At 28.5% G+C, this 16,272-nt stretch overlaps 4 protein-coding genes across 7 annotated transcripts; 1 reads left to right on the top strand and 3 right to left on the bottom strand.

Moving 5' to 3' along the window:
- Positions 1–744: 744 nt before the first annotated feature.
- Positions 745–11,519, bottom strand: LOC119605873 (unconventional myosin-Ia). Of its 4 annotated transcripts, none has more exons than XM_037959202.1 (17): positions 11,277–11,519; positions 10,446–10,600; positions 10,268–10,383; positions 9,993–10,063; positions 8,834–9,921; positions 8,698–8,761; positions 7,898–7,911; positions 7,660–7,744; positions 7,502–7,596; positions 7,290–7,437; positions 7,115–7,213; positions 5,824–6,992; positions 3,513–3,844; positions 3,319–3,454; positions 3,099–3,251; positions 2,914–3,041; positions 745–1,891 (listed from the first exon to the last, which is right to left on the bottom strand). In XM_037959202.1, the coding sequence occupies exons 2-17, from the start codon at positions 10,548–10,550 to the stop codon at positions 1,768–1,770; spliced, it is 3,927 nt and encodes a 1,308-aa protein (XP_037815130.1). In that variant the 5' UTR covers positions 10,551–10,600; positions 11,277–11,519; the 3' UTR covers positions 745–1,767. The 4 variants fall into 4 exon arrangements, 3 of the variants coding, with proteins under 3 accessions (XP_037815130.1, XP_037815131.1, XP_037815132.1); XM_037959203.1 differs by having other exon boundaries at positions 11,330–11,513; XR_005231611.1 differs by lacking the exons at positions 745–1,891; positions 2,914–3,041; positions 3,099–3,251; ... (2 more) ...; positions 5,824–6,992; positions 7,898–7,911 and having other exon boundaries at positions 7,170–7,213.
- A 32-nt stretch (positions 11,520–11,551) lies between these two features.
- On the top strand, positions 11,552–12,331 carry LOC119605878 (28S ribosomal protein S24, mitochondrial). The gene is made up of 3 exons (XM_037959210.1): positions 11,552–11,682; positions 11,744–11,942; positions 12,002–12,331. The coding sequence occupies exons 1-3, from the start codon at positions 11,665–11,667 to the stop codon at positions 12,289–12,291; spliced, it is 507 nt and encodes a 168-aa protein (XP_037815138.1). The 5' UTR covers positions 11,552–11,664; the 3' UTR covers positions 12,292–12,331.
- On the bottom strand, positions 12,270–13,360 carry LOC119605877 (TBC1 domain family member 7). Its single transcript, XM_037959209.1, has 3 exons — positions 12,777–13,360; positions 12,486–12,714; positions 12,270–12,428 (listed from the first exon to the last, which is right to left on the bottom strand). Exons 1-3 carry the CDS (start codon positions 13,340–13,342, stop codon positions 12,339–12,341), a joined length of 885 nt encoding a protein of 294 aa, XP_037815137.1. The 5' UTR covers positions 13,343–13,360; the 3' UTR covers positions 12,270–12,338.
- A 717-nt stretch (positions 13,361–14,077) lies between these two features.
- Positions 14,078–15,700, bottom strand: LOC119605876 (vesicular integral-membrane protein VIP36). The gene is made up of 5 exons (XM_037959207.1): positions 15,389–15,700; positions 15,186–15,301; positions 14,927–15,124; positions 14,540–14,869; positions 14,078–14,471 (listed from the first exon to the last, which is right to left on the bottom strand). Exons 1-5 carry the CDS (start codon positions 15,510–15,512, stop codon positions 14,265–14,267), a joined length of 975 nt encoding a protein of 324 aa, XP_037815135.1. The 5' UTR covers positions 15,513–15,700; the 3' UTR covers positions 14,078–14,264.
- Positions 15,701–16,272: the final 572 nt, after the last annotated feature.

Below are 16,272 nucleotides of genomic sequence, written 5' to 3'. Positions count from 1 at the left end.
TCTTTTTTCTTAACAACTGGTATTTTTGAATTTTTCCTTGTAAGTTTATAGATTTTTTGGGGAGAAATTCGTTTAAATATTTTATTTAAATAGTCTTTCAAAGAAGATAGAATAATTTACAACTAATAAAATGCTATAAATGCATAATCATTTATGTGGTCCGTCTGTATTTATTTAAATAAAAAACATGTTTATTGTTTTTATTCCTTTTTAATTTCATTTAATAATTGTTTTACTTAAAAGTATCTTTCATTTTAATTTATTACATAAAATCTATTACTTGTTTTTTTTTTTTTTTTTTTTTTTTGTTTTTTTAGTTATTTTAATAAACTATGAATGTTATTAATGTTAACATGATAATATTTAAATATATATATGAGCTAAATATATAGAGTTTTCATTATTTATTTGTTTTTTTTTTTTTTTTTTTCTTTTAAATTTTTAACTATAAACTAATAATTTAAAAAATAATTCATTCAAATAGCACTAAATATTTAGTTATTTTTCTTCTTCTATTTCGTTTTCTTTCTAAACAAAAATTTACTACTTTCCTGTATTTACTTAAATAGTAAATATTAAATAAGTTTGATTTTATTTCAATTATTTTTTTTTCACTAATTTTTTATAGGCAGATATTTGTTGTGAATTTTGTTTATTAATTTCTGTTTTTATATGATAATAGTTAATAATTATTTTATTTAAATGTTTTCTTTGTTAATAAATTGTTTTATGTTTATTACTTTTTTGTTGTATATAGATAGATATTTTATTAATTTTAAAGGTTTTTTCTATTAATTTAAATTCAATTGTTGTAAATTAAGATTTTTCAGAAGCTGAAATAACAAATTGAAGTTATTGATTTGAATTTAAATAATTTGTTATTAATACTTAAGAAAAATCTTATTTTATTTTTTTTGAAGAGTTTTAGTTTTGTTAATAATGGTAAGTATAATAATTTTATTTATTGAAATTTGTTTTAAGGTTTTTGTGTATTCAAATATTGTTCCGTTTGCAATTATTGTAAATATGTGTTGATTTTTCTTCGTTTTTTTCACAAGGTTTGTAGTAAAGTGAAAAATATTAGAAGGTGGTTTGTAAAAATTTAAGGAATAATAAAATCTGTTTATTTAGCATGATTATGCAGTAAGTAAGTAAATATTCTTAAGATTTTGTTGTTAAAAAAGTTTTTTTTTTTTGTGAAACCGGTTGGAAGAAAAACTATTGCCTTAAAGTTGTAATAGAGAAAACATAAAACTTAATATAATTTAAATGCCTTTTGGTAGGATACAAATTTAAACATAACCTTTTATTTTACATATTCATAACTAATTTATAGTGACTTATATAATTAAAAGAAATTAACTTAAATTGCAAAAATTATTTATTAAAAACTTATTTAATAAAATATGTATAAAATTTATTTAAGGATAAAAAGTAGTTTTTTGTTTGCCTTATAAGATTTTCCATATAATTTCATTTGGCACACGTTTATAACAAATTTTGAAACAATATGTTCCAGTTTGTTTCTTCAAACAATTTGTTTAATATTTATTTTTATAATTTATTTATTATATGAACAACTGCATCTGTATGATTGTCAGTTTTGGTTGTTGTTTTTTGCTGTATTCAAGGAGTGGAAGAAGGTTTACGTTTTGGTGTAAGAGTTTATTTATGTATATTCCTTATATTAATTCAATCTGCCATAGCATCCAGCTCATAGGCATTTAAAAAAGTCATTGAGGTCCAGCGATAAGTTTTTGTTGCGGATCATACAATAATTTCCATGCGATTAGCTTTTCTAGTAACTTTTGGAGGTCCTTGTGCTAAATTCGACATGCCACCATATTTAAAATTAAAGATAACCGTTTGTTGTCCGAAATTTGCTTCAAATCTGGCAATTAAAACATATTTGATTTAATATTAAAAAAAGATTTTTAAAAAGTTTTTCAAACAAGAGGTTTTCTAAAGAAAATACTTTCAACAAAAGATATCCTTTAGAAACGACTTCCTACAAAAGATTTTCGTTAGAAAAGTAAATCAATAAAAGATTTTCTATAGAAAAGTCTTTCAACAAAAGATTTTCTATAGAAAAGTCTTTCAATAAAAAATTTTCTATAGAAAAGCCTTTTAACAAAATATTTTCTTTAAAAAGTCTTTCAACAAAAGATTTTCTTTAGAGAAAGTCTTTCTACAAATGATTTTCTATAGAAAAGTCTTTCAACAAAAGAAAAGACTTTGAACCAAAAATTGTCTATAGAAAAATATTTCAACAAAAGATTTTCTATAGCAAAATCATTCAACAAAAGATTTTCTATAGCAAAATCATTCAACAAAAGATTTTCTATAGCAAAATCTTTCAACAAAAGATTTTCTATAGAAAAATCTTTCAACAAAAGATTTTCTATAGAAAAATCTTTCAACAAAAGATTTTCTATAGAAAAGTCTTTTAACAAAAGATTTTCTATAGAAGCCTTTTAACAATAGATTCTCTTTAGAAAAGTCTTTCAACAAAAGATTTCCTATAGAAAAGTTTTTCAACAAAAGATTTTTCATAGAAAAGTCTTTCAGCAAAAGATTGTTCATAGAAGTCTTCCAACAAAAGATTTTTTATAGAAAAGTCTTTCAACAAAAGATTTTCTATAGAAAAATCTTTCAACAAAATATTTTCTATAGAAAAGTTCTTCAACAAAAGATTTTCTATAGAATAAACTTTCAACAAAAGTTGTTCTATAGAAAAGACTTTCAACAAAAGATTTTTATTAGAAAAGTCTTTCTACAAAATATTTTTTATAGAAAAGTCTTTCAACTAAAAATTTTCTTTAGAAAAGTCCTTGAACAAAAGATTTTCTATAGGAAAAGCTCTTGTTAAAAAAAAATCTTCACAAATCTTTGTCTAATTTGCCATAAACTTACTCTGTACTTATATGTATTTCCGGAGGTTTTCCAGTGGCATTTTGTATAACTAAAAACATTTTTGTAACGATTTCTATAACATGAGCTGTTTGAAATACAAAATCTCCCTTTTTACGTCCAAATTCAGACTAAAAAGAAAATAAAAATTTAATAACAAACAAGTTTTCTTTCGATTATTTACTTACAGCTTTAACATGAAATACGGCAATATCATCAAGATAAGGACTTAAAGACATGCGATAAATTTCAGCAGCCGGTACACGATATTTAATTTGTAAGGTTCTTTGATCCAAAAGTAATAAAGATGAAGTTGATAAGACTAATAAAATAGGCACAATCTAAAAATGAGACATTTTAAAACAATTTTGAGTAGGAAGCATGATAAATTATTATGTTTTCTTTTACCTTTCCACTCGATCGGGTAATTTTATTTATAATATCAGCAAATACAACATATTGATCATTTGTTTCCACGCACATTTTCTTCCATTGTTGATTGTGTCTTAAACGTACATAATCTCCAATAAATGGATGAGGCACACTGAAAAATTGCAATTTAATAAAAACTTCAATTTTCTTAACACTAAATAAGCGTTTACCTTCTAGGATAGGAAGCTTTACGATCTTTAAATATTATACTGGCGGTGACTTTTTCACGCATACGATTCCTAGAGGTTTGATCAAATGAATTTCGATATATATAACATTTCCAACGATGATAAATGGCACGTAGCAGTCGCGATGTTTCGTTTAAGAATTTTGGTGCCGTAGGCCAATCCATTGATAGGGGACTCAAAGTGTTTGGTGGTAATCTTAACGGTATGGTTAGAAAATATTGACGTATTTTCCAGCGTAAATAATAACGTGATATAACTTCGACCGCCCATTTAATTTGTCGTTTATAGCGCATATTTCGATATTCTTCACGGGCCTAGAATTAAGAGCAAATAAGTTAAATTGGAAGATAAAAACAATACTAGAAGTCTAATGAAACAAATGGGTTTCCAACATTTATAAAAACTATAATATACGAGGAATTGTTTATGTAAATTAGTTAAAGCAGCCATTAGCATTTTAAGAAAGTGGTAGAATACATGTGTTATATATAAAGCATGCTTACTATACGATAAATACTCCATAAATGTCTGCGTCCTGTGAAGGGAATACCAAACCGGCATTCCTAAATTAAAATTATATTAACAAAATTTGAAAAAAAAAACAACATGCAAATAACATCAATATATAATTTGCACAAAATTTACATTTATTCCAGATGAAAATTTTACAATTCTGTTGATTACTTTATAAGATCGGATTATACAACTTACAAAACTGTTATAAACTTATTTTTTTAGAGAAAAAATTATTTTATAAAAATGTGTGCTTAAGTTTTTCTATATATGAAATTGTTATACACAAAGTTTTCTATATAAAAAACTGTTATATGCAAACTTTTCTACATAAAACCTCTTATACACAAAATTGTCTATATTAAATGCATACGATTTTCTATAGAAAAGTCTTTCAACAAAAGATTTTCAATAGAAATGACTTTCAACTAAAGATTTTCTATAGAAACGTCTTTCAAGAAAATATTTTCTATAGAAAAGCCTTTCAACAAAAGATTTTCTATAGAAAAGCCTTTCAACAAAAGATTTTCTATAGAAAAGTATTTCAACAAAAGATTTTCTATAGAAAAGTCTTACCACAAAAGGTTTTCTATTGGAAAGTCTTTCGAAAAAAAGATTTTATAAAGAAAAGATTTTCTGTAGAATAGTCTTACAACAAAAGATTTTCTATAGGAAAGTATTTCAACAAAAGTTTTTCTATAGAAAAATCTTACAACAAAAGATTTTCTATTGAAAAGTCTTTCAACAAAAGATTTTTTATAGAAAAGTATTTCAACAAAACATATTCTATAGAAAAGACTTTCAACAAAAGATTTTCTTTAGAAAAGCCTTTTAAACAAGAGATTTTCCAAAGAACAATCTTTCAACAAAAGATTTTCTATAGAAATATTATTAAACAAAATATTTTTTTTTTATAGAAGTCTTTCAACAAATGATTTTCTGTAGAAATGACTTTCAACTAAAGATTTTCTAGAGAAAAGTGTTTTCAGCAAAAGACTTTCTACTGATATACAAAAAGTTTTCTTTTAAAAAAACTGATAATAACAGTATTTTCTATAAAAATTTTTCTATATAAAAAAACAATTATACACAAATTTTTCGATAGAAAAGGCAGTTTTGCGCAAATCTTTCTCTATAAAACTGTTATACACACATTTTTCATAGAATAATCTATTTTCTTATAGAAAAAACTGTTATACGCCGTTATATGCATATTTTTAATAGAAAAATTTTTACACTCAACTTTTTTCTATAACATTCTATAGAATCTAAATATTTTCTACAAAAATCTCTTAAATAAAATATTATCTTTTCTATAAAAAAGAAAGAAAAGATTTTCTATTGAAATTTTTTTCAAAAATGTTTTAACAACTTTTTTCGTATAAAATGCGAAATATTCTTTAATTAAAACCTTTTATAATTTTACGAAAATAAAAAAATTGTTTCGTAATATGTTTTTTCGTGAATATTAAGAAATTTTTGTTTATTTTACAAACTCTTTCGTTGTAGATAAGAAAAAGCTAAATTATTTCGAGATATTAAAGAAACTTTCTTGTATGTTACGAATTAATTTAATTAAGGGGAAAATAAAATGTATTAGTGATCTTAGTTCTTGAGAATAAAGCTGATTATCGTCTGAAGCGACATCTCTTTGTATGTATTTACACCATGGAAATTGAAATATTAACCTTCAACTGGAATGTTTATTTTATTGCGTAAATAAAAAACATGCAAAACCTAAACGAACAAATAATTAGACAAATATCTCAAAACAACTTACCCTCCAAGTTCTCCAAGCACTTGATATCACAATTTGACTTTCACGCATGCGTAAAAACAAACGTCTCTCCTTGTACATACGAAATGTGGTCTGTATCAAAACGGCCAATTCATTCATGCGTACACGACGAAACTGTTCCAGTTCATAAACAGTACGTGGACTGCGTACAAAAACGTTTTTTGTGCCAATTGTAAATTCAGCTGATGGCAGTGGAAGATTACGTATAATGACAGCGATACCCTCAACACAAGTGCCACCAAGATAATGAGGCCAGGTTGTATTGTTTAGAAGTTTATACCGCAAAAAGAATTTGGCATGAGACATATGAAAACAATGTCCTTGACGGCACAAATTGACCAGAGGCATGAGGGACATGTAGCGAACTTGATGTTGCACTAAAGCCATATCGAAACTTTTCGGCTGGCGGCATTCGTTGGGCTTTATACAGAATACATAATGCGAACGTCTTGGCTTAACTATGGCGAGTAAAGTTTGTAATTGAGTGCGTATATTGGAACTTAAAGTGGTGGGTTTTTTAGTGGCCTGTCTTCGAGGATTCCCTTCGGGAAAAAGACTTTGTACGAGTGGCAGTTTACTTTGATATAAACCTGAACTTATATATTTTGGCAGCATATCGGAGTTCTTCTCCAGAAAACGTTGTACCGAATACTGGACGACATTCGCATAGTGGCGTATACGAAATGACATCGAATTCGGTTGTGAAATCATAAAATTCGGATGACCAGCACAGCACTGTTGTATGCGCAGCAATAGAGCTTCATTGGTGGTTAAATGTGGTTCGTTGATTAAACTTAATATACCGTAGTTCGGTTTATCGATAAGTTCACATATTGATTCATTATCAAAATAATCTATACGCGACCACTCGAGACCCTCGCGGGCATACAGCTCCTGTTCAACCCTGAGTACGTTGTGTACAAAATTTTGATGGATTTTTTCAGCACTATAGTTGATAGCGAACTGTTCGAATGAGTTATTATCCATTAATTCAAAACCATAAAAATCTAATAAAGCTAAATTTTTTTCACGTTGTGTTGATTTAAGGCTCTCATTGATTTTATTCACCAGCCAAGTGAAGAGTCGTCCATAGAGTGTACGACACAAGGTGTTGCGGACAATAGACGCTTGACGAGCGTCAAGTTCGCAACCTATAAGAGAAAATGTAAAAGCGTCTTTCATTAGTATAGAATTTTGTAGAGAATCTTTTTTTTTAATATTCAAATTTTAAATGCTTTTAAGTTAATTTTTGTAATCATTTATTATCACTTACCCACATCTTCCAGTGTACTATTTGAGCAGCTTGCTCTTGTAAGGCAATTAGTTAAAATTTGAGCTTCCAAATTAAGTAAATGAGCAGTTTCTTGTACTTCTGCAAAAATTATAACAAATTATGGTATAAGTATTTAAAAACATATTCTAAACCCATTAACAAGTTTGTCACTTACCATAAATATTGGATATTTGACAACCTTCAGTGCCATCTATATTTGTAACCGGTACAAAAATAAAATTACCTAATTTAAGGACAACAGCTATAACACGAAAAATGGCATTTATTTCATCACATGATAAACCAAGAACCTCTAAAGATTTCTATAAAAAGAATTTTATAATTTGTTTATAAAAACAATAATTCATTAATAATCCAGCAACTAACCTTTGTATAATGAAAATTAGTGCGATCTTCTTCAATGGCAGTTGTATTTTTTAAAATTTCATATTTTTCCACATTACGATATAATTTTAAGGACTCTGTTAGAAATTTCGTGTTTTATTAAAATAATTTAAATTAAAAATTTTTAATTTTCTACTTACTTAACAATTGCAAGTCACCACCCAATAATAATTGATAAAATATATGAAAATTTCTTTCGCCTATTGCAGTATTTGTTACACGAGTCTATAATTGAGTATTTGAAAAAGTAAACTATTATAAATGTTTTATAATAATAAGGCTGAACAAAAATTTAAAGAAATTTTTGTGAAAATCTTTTCTCAAACTTAATTGAGTGAATTTCATTTACAAATTTTAAAATTCTTTTAATTAACAAACCTTTTCCAACATATCTAATTAAAACAGACATGAAAAGTAAAAAGAATAACAATAATACATGTTATATGTTATAAATTTGCAAAAATATCGATTGTGATTTAAATTTAAAGTCGAATTCTGTTTCTTATTATTCATTGTAGTAAATTGATTTTGATAGTCTATAATCTAGAATCTGGTCAATAGTTTAGTCTGTTAGTTTGTTGTCTGGACTATAGATTAGTCCATAGTCTGGTTTATAGATTAGTCTCTAGTGTGGACAAAAGATTAGTATATTGTCTGAATTACATATTAGTCTATATAGTCTATAGTTTGGACTACTGATCGGACTAGGCTTTAGATTAGTGTAGTAAGGACCAGATGATTTCTTGACAGATGATCTTTTGAGACAAAGATTTATCTACAGTATACATTCTATTTGTTTTTATACTATTTAGTTCGAACCATAATCTGGACTATAGATAGGTCTATTGTGTGGAATGTAGATTAGAAATATATTGCCTTGGCTATAAATTAGTCCATAGTCTGGACTACAAATAAGACTATAGTCTGCACAATAGATTAATCTAGTATTTACTATATATTATACTATATTATGAACTATAGATTAGTATATAGTCTGAACTATAAATAAGTCTATTGTGTGGCCTATATATTAGTCTAAACTCTGTACAATAAATTAGTTTTTAGTTTGAACTATATTTTAGTCTTTACTCTAAAGATTAGTCTAAAGTCAGACTTTAGATTAGTATATAATCTATATTGTATATTTTAATAAATTCAAACTAATAACATAAACTTACAATGTGTTATATGAACGCCAATAGGATCTCCTTTAAAATCAATTTCTATATCAAACAATTTACCCTAAAATTAAAAAGAAAAAAATAATTCTTTAAACACACACCATAATTAAAAACATCTGTCCTTTAAACTTACATAACGACTTGAATTATTATTCTTATGAGTTGCAGCATTACCCATGGCCTCGAGGAAAACATCTGCATACGACACACATTCCCTTAATCTTTTTAAAGGGCTCTTGTATTTTCTGCTTGAAGACGATGAAGATGGAGATTTTTGTGCAGATGTTTGATTCAATTTATGAGCATCATAAAGAGAAATACGTTGCATGGAACCCATTAGCGATAGGCGCTCATCGCGTGTATAACTTTCGGTTGAGGTTTGACGCACAAGATTGGAACAACTGCCACGTTGTAGTTGTACAGAGGGATAAGCCGATAGACTACGACTTCCGGAGGGTTTTTGAAAACCGAAATCTGGTTCATCTCTATCGAAACTTTGAGCTCTTGTACATTTACTATGACCACATTGTCGACAACCTCCGCCGGTGGAACCTGTGAGATATTTCGGCGAAGCACTACGAGCATATGAAGATGAAGAAGTTGTTGATAGTGTTGATTTTAAGGGTGTGGCAGTATTGCAGGGAACTTGTGTTGATTGATGATGTTTAAAACAAGATTTTGTAGGATGTGGCGAAAGGGTTAATGCCGATGCTGTACCCTGTTGCACTTGACTATAGTGAACCGATGCAGCTGTGGTGTATGAACTATCCATAGTAGTTATATTCTCACTACTTTTATGATGTGAAAAATCAAACTCAACCATTTTTTCTCGCACATTCGAACATTTACCTTGACGCTCTGAACTATCTGCTCGTGAACGATGCTGCAATGCTATGTCACATCTTCGTGCTGTCGGTCCTGGCGATGGAGACTGTCGTCGTTGCATGGACAAGGTAGTGCTAGTACTCGCCGTAGCCGAAGTATTTTTGCAAAGCATATAATTCGGCGAAGGACCCACAGAACATGAGCTAGAGGTACGACGATGTTTGTTGCTGGCAGCCGCAGAACAACCGCTAGCAACAGCAGCAGTAGCACCGACTGTTGAACTGGCCGTAGATTGTTTTCGTTGAGAGCTTGTTGATTCTTTCGATCTTTCTTGTATGTGTGTTAAGAAATTGACAATCATTTTAAAAGATTCTGTTTTACCAGAACCACTCTCACCTGTGGCGTTAAAGTAGGAATTAGAGAAAAATTAGAAATATTTTATGTTTATTAAGGATATCTTGACAAACCTGTTAATAGTATACACTGGTCTTCACTTTGATCCTTAAGGGATTGAAATGCCAGATTCGACAGACCATATCTGTTGAGAAAAGTAAATAAAATTGTTATTAATATCAATGTGAAATAGATTTTTTCAAAACAAAAATCATTAAAATGTTTAAAAACATTTAAGCAAAAAATTACATTGCAGACTTAAGCGATATTATTGGTCCAATTTAAACATACTATGTGTTACTTTTTCAAGGTCATAAATGTATGAAATTATTATAATTTTTCAACTTACATATGTGGCGGTAATTGAAAAATACCCTTGCTACCATAATTGCGTATTAAGTCCAACGAATGTTCTGATATGTGATGATATGGATTTACTGCAACCACTGAGGTGCCAATGTAGGTCTGAAATTGAAATAAGTTAATTATTAATCAATACATATGAATAATTCCTTTAAAATACTTACATAAATATGATCACGTTTATAGCGTTGATGTATGTTATTAATGAAACTATCTTCAGAAAGATTTTCCAATAATACCGAATCCCAAGTACCGATTTCTTGTTCCATTTTTAAAAACAATAGCAGCTACTATTGGCCAAAAGTTACATAAAATGTTTCTACAAAAATTAAAAGAATTAATTAATAAAACTGGTTTTTAATATAAAATTATAATAATAATAATTACAAATTAAAATTAATTAAAATCAAATCAAAAATTGGTTTATACATATAACTGTCCCTAATTACATGATTCTAGAAAGGATCTATAAAACGATTATGGACTCTATAACATATATACTCAGTTAAAACGGAAATACCAAATCTAAAAATTTAATTATTTTTCGATCTTTTTAGATACATTATACTTTTTTATTGAAAAAGCTTTCTAACAACGATAAGTAATCGATATTTCTATAATTTCCAAAAATATTGAATTAAAATCGTTTTTATTTTTTAATTAAAATAAAATATTTCACACGCCACAATATAAACATTAGTCAAGTACTAGTAGTTTGACAAGGAGACAAAATAGCAGTAATTTATCGCTGATTGAAAAATTATCGATTTTATGTGTGTGAAGGTATGTGCAAAAAAACATACCAAAGAAAATTTATCCAAAAAAAATCTTTTGCAACAAATAATAAATAAATAGAAAATAGATTTCTACCCATAACACTTATTACACTTAACTTTCACTAATAATAAAACTATTTCATAATTATAAGCTCAATAAAAATTGAAAAAGAAAAAGAAAACAGTTTTTCTCCAAAATTGTTACAGGTCAATAATTACATGATGATGTAGACCAGCCAGCTCAAGAAAAAACACTTTTGCATAATATGTACCTTGTTTTTTGGAAAAATTATAGATTTATTAAGATAAATGTAAATCTTTCACATAAATTAATAGCAACTGTATGAGTATTTAACATTTGTATATAAAATTCTTTACAAACTTTAATAGAAAATTAATATAAAAAAATCAACTTAACAAACAATATTAGAAAAACACAATTTTTTCTTGCAATAATCTGCTTCTTATTACTAAATGACATTTGCTAGTCATAATAAATTGTTAACCTGAGTTTCACTCACTGAACATACTGCAGGAAAATGTTATGTCATTAACAGCTGTTGATGTAAAGTTTTTTCTTTCTTCACATTAACAGCACAACGCAAAAATGTCAGCTTTACAAAAAGTTGGTAAATTGTTAAATAAAAACTATAAAAATTATTAATTTAAATATAATATTCTTCCAGTTGACTCCCCTAATGCTGACAGAGGTGGTGGCCACCAGCAAATATGCCGTCGCAGCCATACATACTACTGCTAGTTGTGCTAAAACTCAATCTGGCCGCTATCGCATAACCACAAAACGCGACAAACCTTTAACTTATGAAATGGCCAATCCTCCTCATTATATAGCTCATCGTAAATCCTGGAATTCATGGAATACTTGTAGGTTATATAAACAACATTGGATCAATACACCACTAATTTATTTTTTTAAATTACAGCCACCATGCTGGATGGTTTGCGTCCCTCTCAAACCGCCATTGAAGACGTTTTCATACGCAAATTCATAATCGGCACTTGGCACTCTTTAGTCTGCTCCGAGGTCATTATTAAACGTCAACACAATACCATACGCATAGCTGCTATTGTTAGACAAGCAATAAGTGCTCGTAAAATGTACTTCCTTATTGGTTATACCGAGGAACTATTATCCTATTGGTTACAGTGTCCCGTAACACTTGAATTGCAAACAGTACAAGACAAAAAAGATGTTGTTTTCAAATATATTTAAGTGAATCGTTAATAAATTAAATTTTAAACTTAGAATTCTATGTACGGCTAGTGTACGGTTATTTTCTCACTGTGTTGATTGCTATTCTGCCATGTTTTTATAGCCTTATTGACGATTAGTGCATCGGGATCCTTAATCTGAAACAAAGGAATTTTTATATTTGGAGAAAATCTTCATCGATACAAAGAACATACCTGTTCTACTAGAGTTTTAAACTCCTGCCTGGTATTGCATTTCAAAGCCTTCTCACTTAAAGCTTTGGCCAATTCTAAAAATATAAATACCACTATCTTTTTGGAACCACCACATATTTTGTCCCAAACACGAACTAAACTCGATTCATTGATAACACCAGCAAAACAAGTGACATACCATTTGTCCAAAAGATCATTAGAACTAAAAACTGACAAATTGTCTAAATGGCTAAATAAAACAAAAATATAGGTCTAATAACTATAAATAAGTTTTAAAAATTTTCCACATACTTGCACAATTGGCTATCTTCCTTCTTTAGCAAATTTTGAGTCAATTCCTTAAGTTTTCCACACTCCTGTTGTATTTCTCGTGTACAGGCATAAAACTCTTTAGCCAACCAATAAGTCTCAACATCATCATCGAATAATTGCAATAAAACCTTAACAATTTCGATGAAATTTTGATCAATTTCCATTTTGTCGCTATTGTTGTGGGCATGCAATAGACAGTTCTGCTCCAGTTGCCACATACTCAGCAGAACTTTACATTTAGGCGTACTTTGATTAACATACTGCATTATGGTCACAGCTCTGAGGAGATCATCGTATACGGCCTTACGTTGCTCCATTATGTATTCCGTAGAGTTTTTGTGCAGTGGCATGACACCCAATATAATATTCCACAACAGACTACGATGAGTGGTGGGTACGGTGTAGCTTAAACAAAATTGTTTTAATTTCACATGATTGCGTATATTATCCTGCAGCAATTTATTAAGGGATTTCTTTTCTTCAACACTGTGGCAGCCAACTTTTTCATAATAAGAAGAACGAAAATTTCTTTCATCGGTGGTCATTATTTTTTTTTATCAAAATTGCTGTTTTTTGCCAGTATTAAAAGGTAAACAATAAGTAAAGAGATGCCAGACGGGTAAGTTTCAGGAAATACTGGTATTAAAAAAAATGCTACTATGGCAACTTATCTAGTTTGCATTGCCAACACACAGGAAATATTAAATTTAATTCGTTTAATTAGTTATTTTTATTGTTTCAAAATAAGAAAACAGGAAAATTTTTATTAGTTTACTCGTTCTAGTTTCTTTTTTAGACTATTAATTACTGTTTTTAATATAATTCTGGAACTAGACTTTTGTTCAAAATTGTCTTAATTCTATTGAACATTATTTGGTTCCTATTGTACTTGGTTCTAAATCTAGTTACATTAGAACAGATGCTTAAAATTGTGAATAAAACACTTTATGCATTTGTTTTTTTTACATTTAACTATTTATTTACAATCATCCATAGTTGTTTTAATTTGCATTTGTTGTTTTAATTACATTACACATTTACATTTGTTTTTTATTTATTTTAAACATTTTGCTACGTAAAAATTTGTGGAGATGCAATATCACTGGAAAAATTGCAATTTTTGTATTACATTTCGTTTTTTTTTAATATTCTTTTGTTTCAATTAAATAGTAAGAAATAAATATTATAAACCAATTGAATAAATAAACCATACATTATAGAATAGGAAATACTAGGAAAATTTTGAAAATACCATAAATTTAATTCAAAACAAAATTGACTTTTAGAATATTAAAGTTAATCTTCGTTATTCTTTTTTTAATTTGTTGTAATTAAAAGTTCATGTCTTTTTTCTCTCAAAGAATTTTTGTGGAGTTTTGAAGACTGTTGGCCGGTTTTATCGTTAACCTTATGTAAAATTTCTTCCCTTAGGGGGGAACTGCAAAAACGGGCCTAAATATTTACAAACTAGTAAAAACGTTTGCGCGCATTTTTCTCCTTGAAATAGGAAATAGCAAAAATGGCCACAGCCACGGCAGCCAACATACCGAATAATAAAATGAAAAAGATTTTAGTATTAGACATGCCCGGTTTGGGATCATCCTTATGTTCACGTGGAGCTTCAAAGGTTTTAGCATTTGGTATGATGTTGGCGCGAGCCATAATTTGTTCAGGCTTTTAGTTATTAAAGAGAAACAAAGTTATTAAATTATAAATTTATATAAACAACATGTTTAACTTACCGTAACATTTGTATCTAAATCATAAAATTTAAAACCCAAAATATCATGATTATCCGAAAGATCACCGGTAGTGGCTGACAGGCCAAAGAAATAACCTGTGGGTAATTCAACATTGTTTACTACAAAACAATTTTTCCATTCGCCACGATTTTCTAAATCTGTTGACACCGACAAAATGTCGTTTTCATAACGTATGGCCACATGTGTATCATAGTTAACATTACGGAAACGTACTTCACAACCGGCCAATTGGGTATGAGTACCATCACGATCATGATCATAACTCCAAGTGCCATTATTGACCATAGCACTGAGATATGGATGTTGATGCTAAAATTAAATATTTTTTGTGCAATTTTACAGAAAAATAAAAGTCTTTATACTTACATTATGTGGACCATTGTGATTACTGTAGGTATCCAATATCACCGCTAAACCTGAGAAATGATCTTTACTCCCGAAAACTGGACCAGCTTGCATACGATCTTTGGTATACCAAATGGCAAAACCATCACCAAACAATTCACTACCCTTGCCGTGAACTTTAAAAGTGACATGTAACTCCCAGTTTTTAGTCAAACAAGGCTAAACAAAATAAATTTTTCAATCATTATATTCCTCCACAGTAAACTACATTTGCACTCACCGAATAATTCCATAAAGCACCACTTTTTGATTGTAAATCTGGTGTCAGTCTTATATAGTTGCTGGTCACTACTGTATGACCTATGAAATCCCAATTGGGCAAGTTTACACCAACACCTAAAATCAAACGTAGACAACAAAATTATCACACTTATCTAATTTATAATCACTTTCCATTGGCTGCTTCTGCAGCTGCTGACTCACCCTGAAAGGGCCGCACTAATGAGTGCTCCCTTTTCATATATTCATTTGTGCTAACTGCACATTCTGCCACCAGCATTCCAAACAACATTAAAAGCGTTGTTTTCACTGTTTCTCTCAACACCATTTTGCGTTTTAAGTTTTTTTGTATTTCTACAGCCGCTTGTCCACTTGATAAAAATTATTATTAATATTATAATAAATTATCTGCGGGTTTTTTAATATGTTGCTAAAACAAATTCGAGAAAGTTAATAAATTAGTCGGCTTTTCGTTTTTTATCTTTGTTGCTTCTTGCTTTCTATATGCTTTAATAATTGCGAATGACAGTAATAGGAAAAATATAATAAAACGATATTGCCAGATTGGGAGTTTTGTTTTTGACAGGGTTGTTTGTCAATAATTCTAAATTCGGATTATTTTTTATTTTTGCGGATTATAGTAATATTTTAACTTTTTATATTCAGAATTGAAATTTTTTTGGCATAAGTTAAAAATATTCCGAAAATTTTAACAAAATAGCAATTTGAAGCGAAGGCTATATAATATTAGTAATAGAAAAATTAGCACTGTTATTTTTTTAATTAGGAAATCTTTATAAAAAATTTCCAAAATTTCATCTTTTCTAAAAATTTCGAAAATTATTTTTTTAGAGATATTTATTTAATCTTTTTGTAGAGGTTTTTCAAAAATTGTTCGTATAGAAGATTTTTAAAAATTTCTACTTATAAAAAGTTTTCTTAAACTTTTTACTTTATAAAAGACCAGCTATAACCAGTGGCCTTTGCTACCATAAAAACAATATAAATAAAAACTAACTTGAAGTTTTTGAAAGATTCCAATTGGGTTTTTTATATTAAATTCATATGAGAGGTTCCAAGACCACCTA

This window comes from Lucilia sericata, unplaced genomic scaffold (assembly GCF_015586225.1).
Source record: "Lucilia sericata isolate MDLA Ls3-8-SP2 unplaced genomic scaffold, ASM1558622v1 Contig000529F_arrow, whole genome shotgun sequence".
NCBI lineage: Eukaryota > Metazoa > Arthropoda > Insecta > Diptera > Calliphoridae > Lucilia > Lucilia sericata.
The sequence above is the reverse complement of the archived record's forward strand: the minus strand, read 5'-3'. Positions and strand labels throughout refer to the sequence as shown.

Bases quoted from the DNA above. Each gene is read 5' to 3' on its own strand.
- LOC119605873 (XM_037959202.1), bottom strand. From the start codon at position 10,550: ATGGAACAAGAAATCGGTACTTGGGATTCGGTATTATTGGAAAATCTT. The intron at 8,762-8,833 runs GTAAGTTTAAAG...TTTTAATTTTAG, and splicing joins ATAATAATTCAAGTCGTTAT to GGTAAATTGTTTGATATAGA. The intron at 3,252-3,318 runs GTAAAAGAAAAC...TCTCATTTTTAG, and splicing joins TTACCCGATCGAGTGGAAAG to ATTGTGCCTATTTTATTAGT.
- LOC119605878 (XM_037959210.1), top strand. The intron at 11,943-12,001 runs GTAGGTTATATA...TTTAAATTACAG, and splicing joins CTGGAATTCATGGAATACTT to CCACCATGCTGGATGGTTTG.
- LOC119605877 (XM_037959209.1), bottom strand. From the start codon at position 13,342: ATGACCACCGATGAAAGAAATTTTCGTTCTTCTTATTATGAAAAAGTT. The intron at 12,715-12,776 runs GTATGTGGAAAA...TGTTTTATTTAG, and splicing joins GAAGATAGCCAATTGTGCAA to CCATTTAGACAATTTGTCAG. The intron at 12,429-12,485 runs GTATGTTCTTTG...CCTTTGTTTCAG, and splicing joins TTAAAACTCTAGTAGAACAG to ATTAAGGATCCCGATGCACT.
- LOC119605876 (XM_037959207.1), bottom strand. From the start codon at position 15,512: ATGGTGTTGAGAGAAACAGTGAAAACAACGCTTTTAATGTTGTTTGGA. The intron at 15,125-15,185 runs GTGAGTGCAAAT...TATTTTGTTTAG, and splicing joins GTGCTTTATGGAATTATTCG to CCTTGTTTGACTAAAAACTG. The intron at 14,870-14,926 runs GTAAGTATAAAG...ATTTAATTTTAG, and splicing joins ATCACAATGGTCCACATAAT to CATCAACATCCATATCTCAG.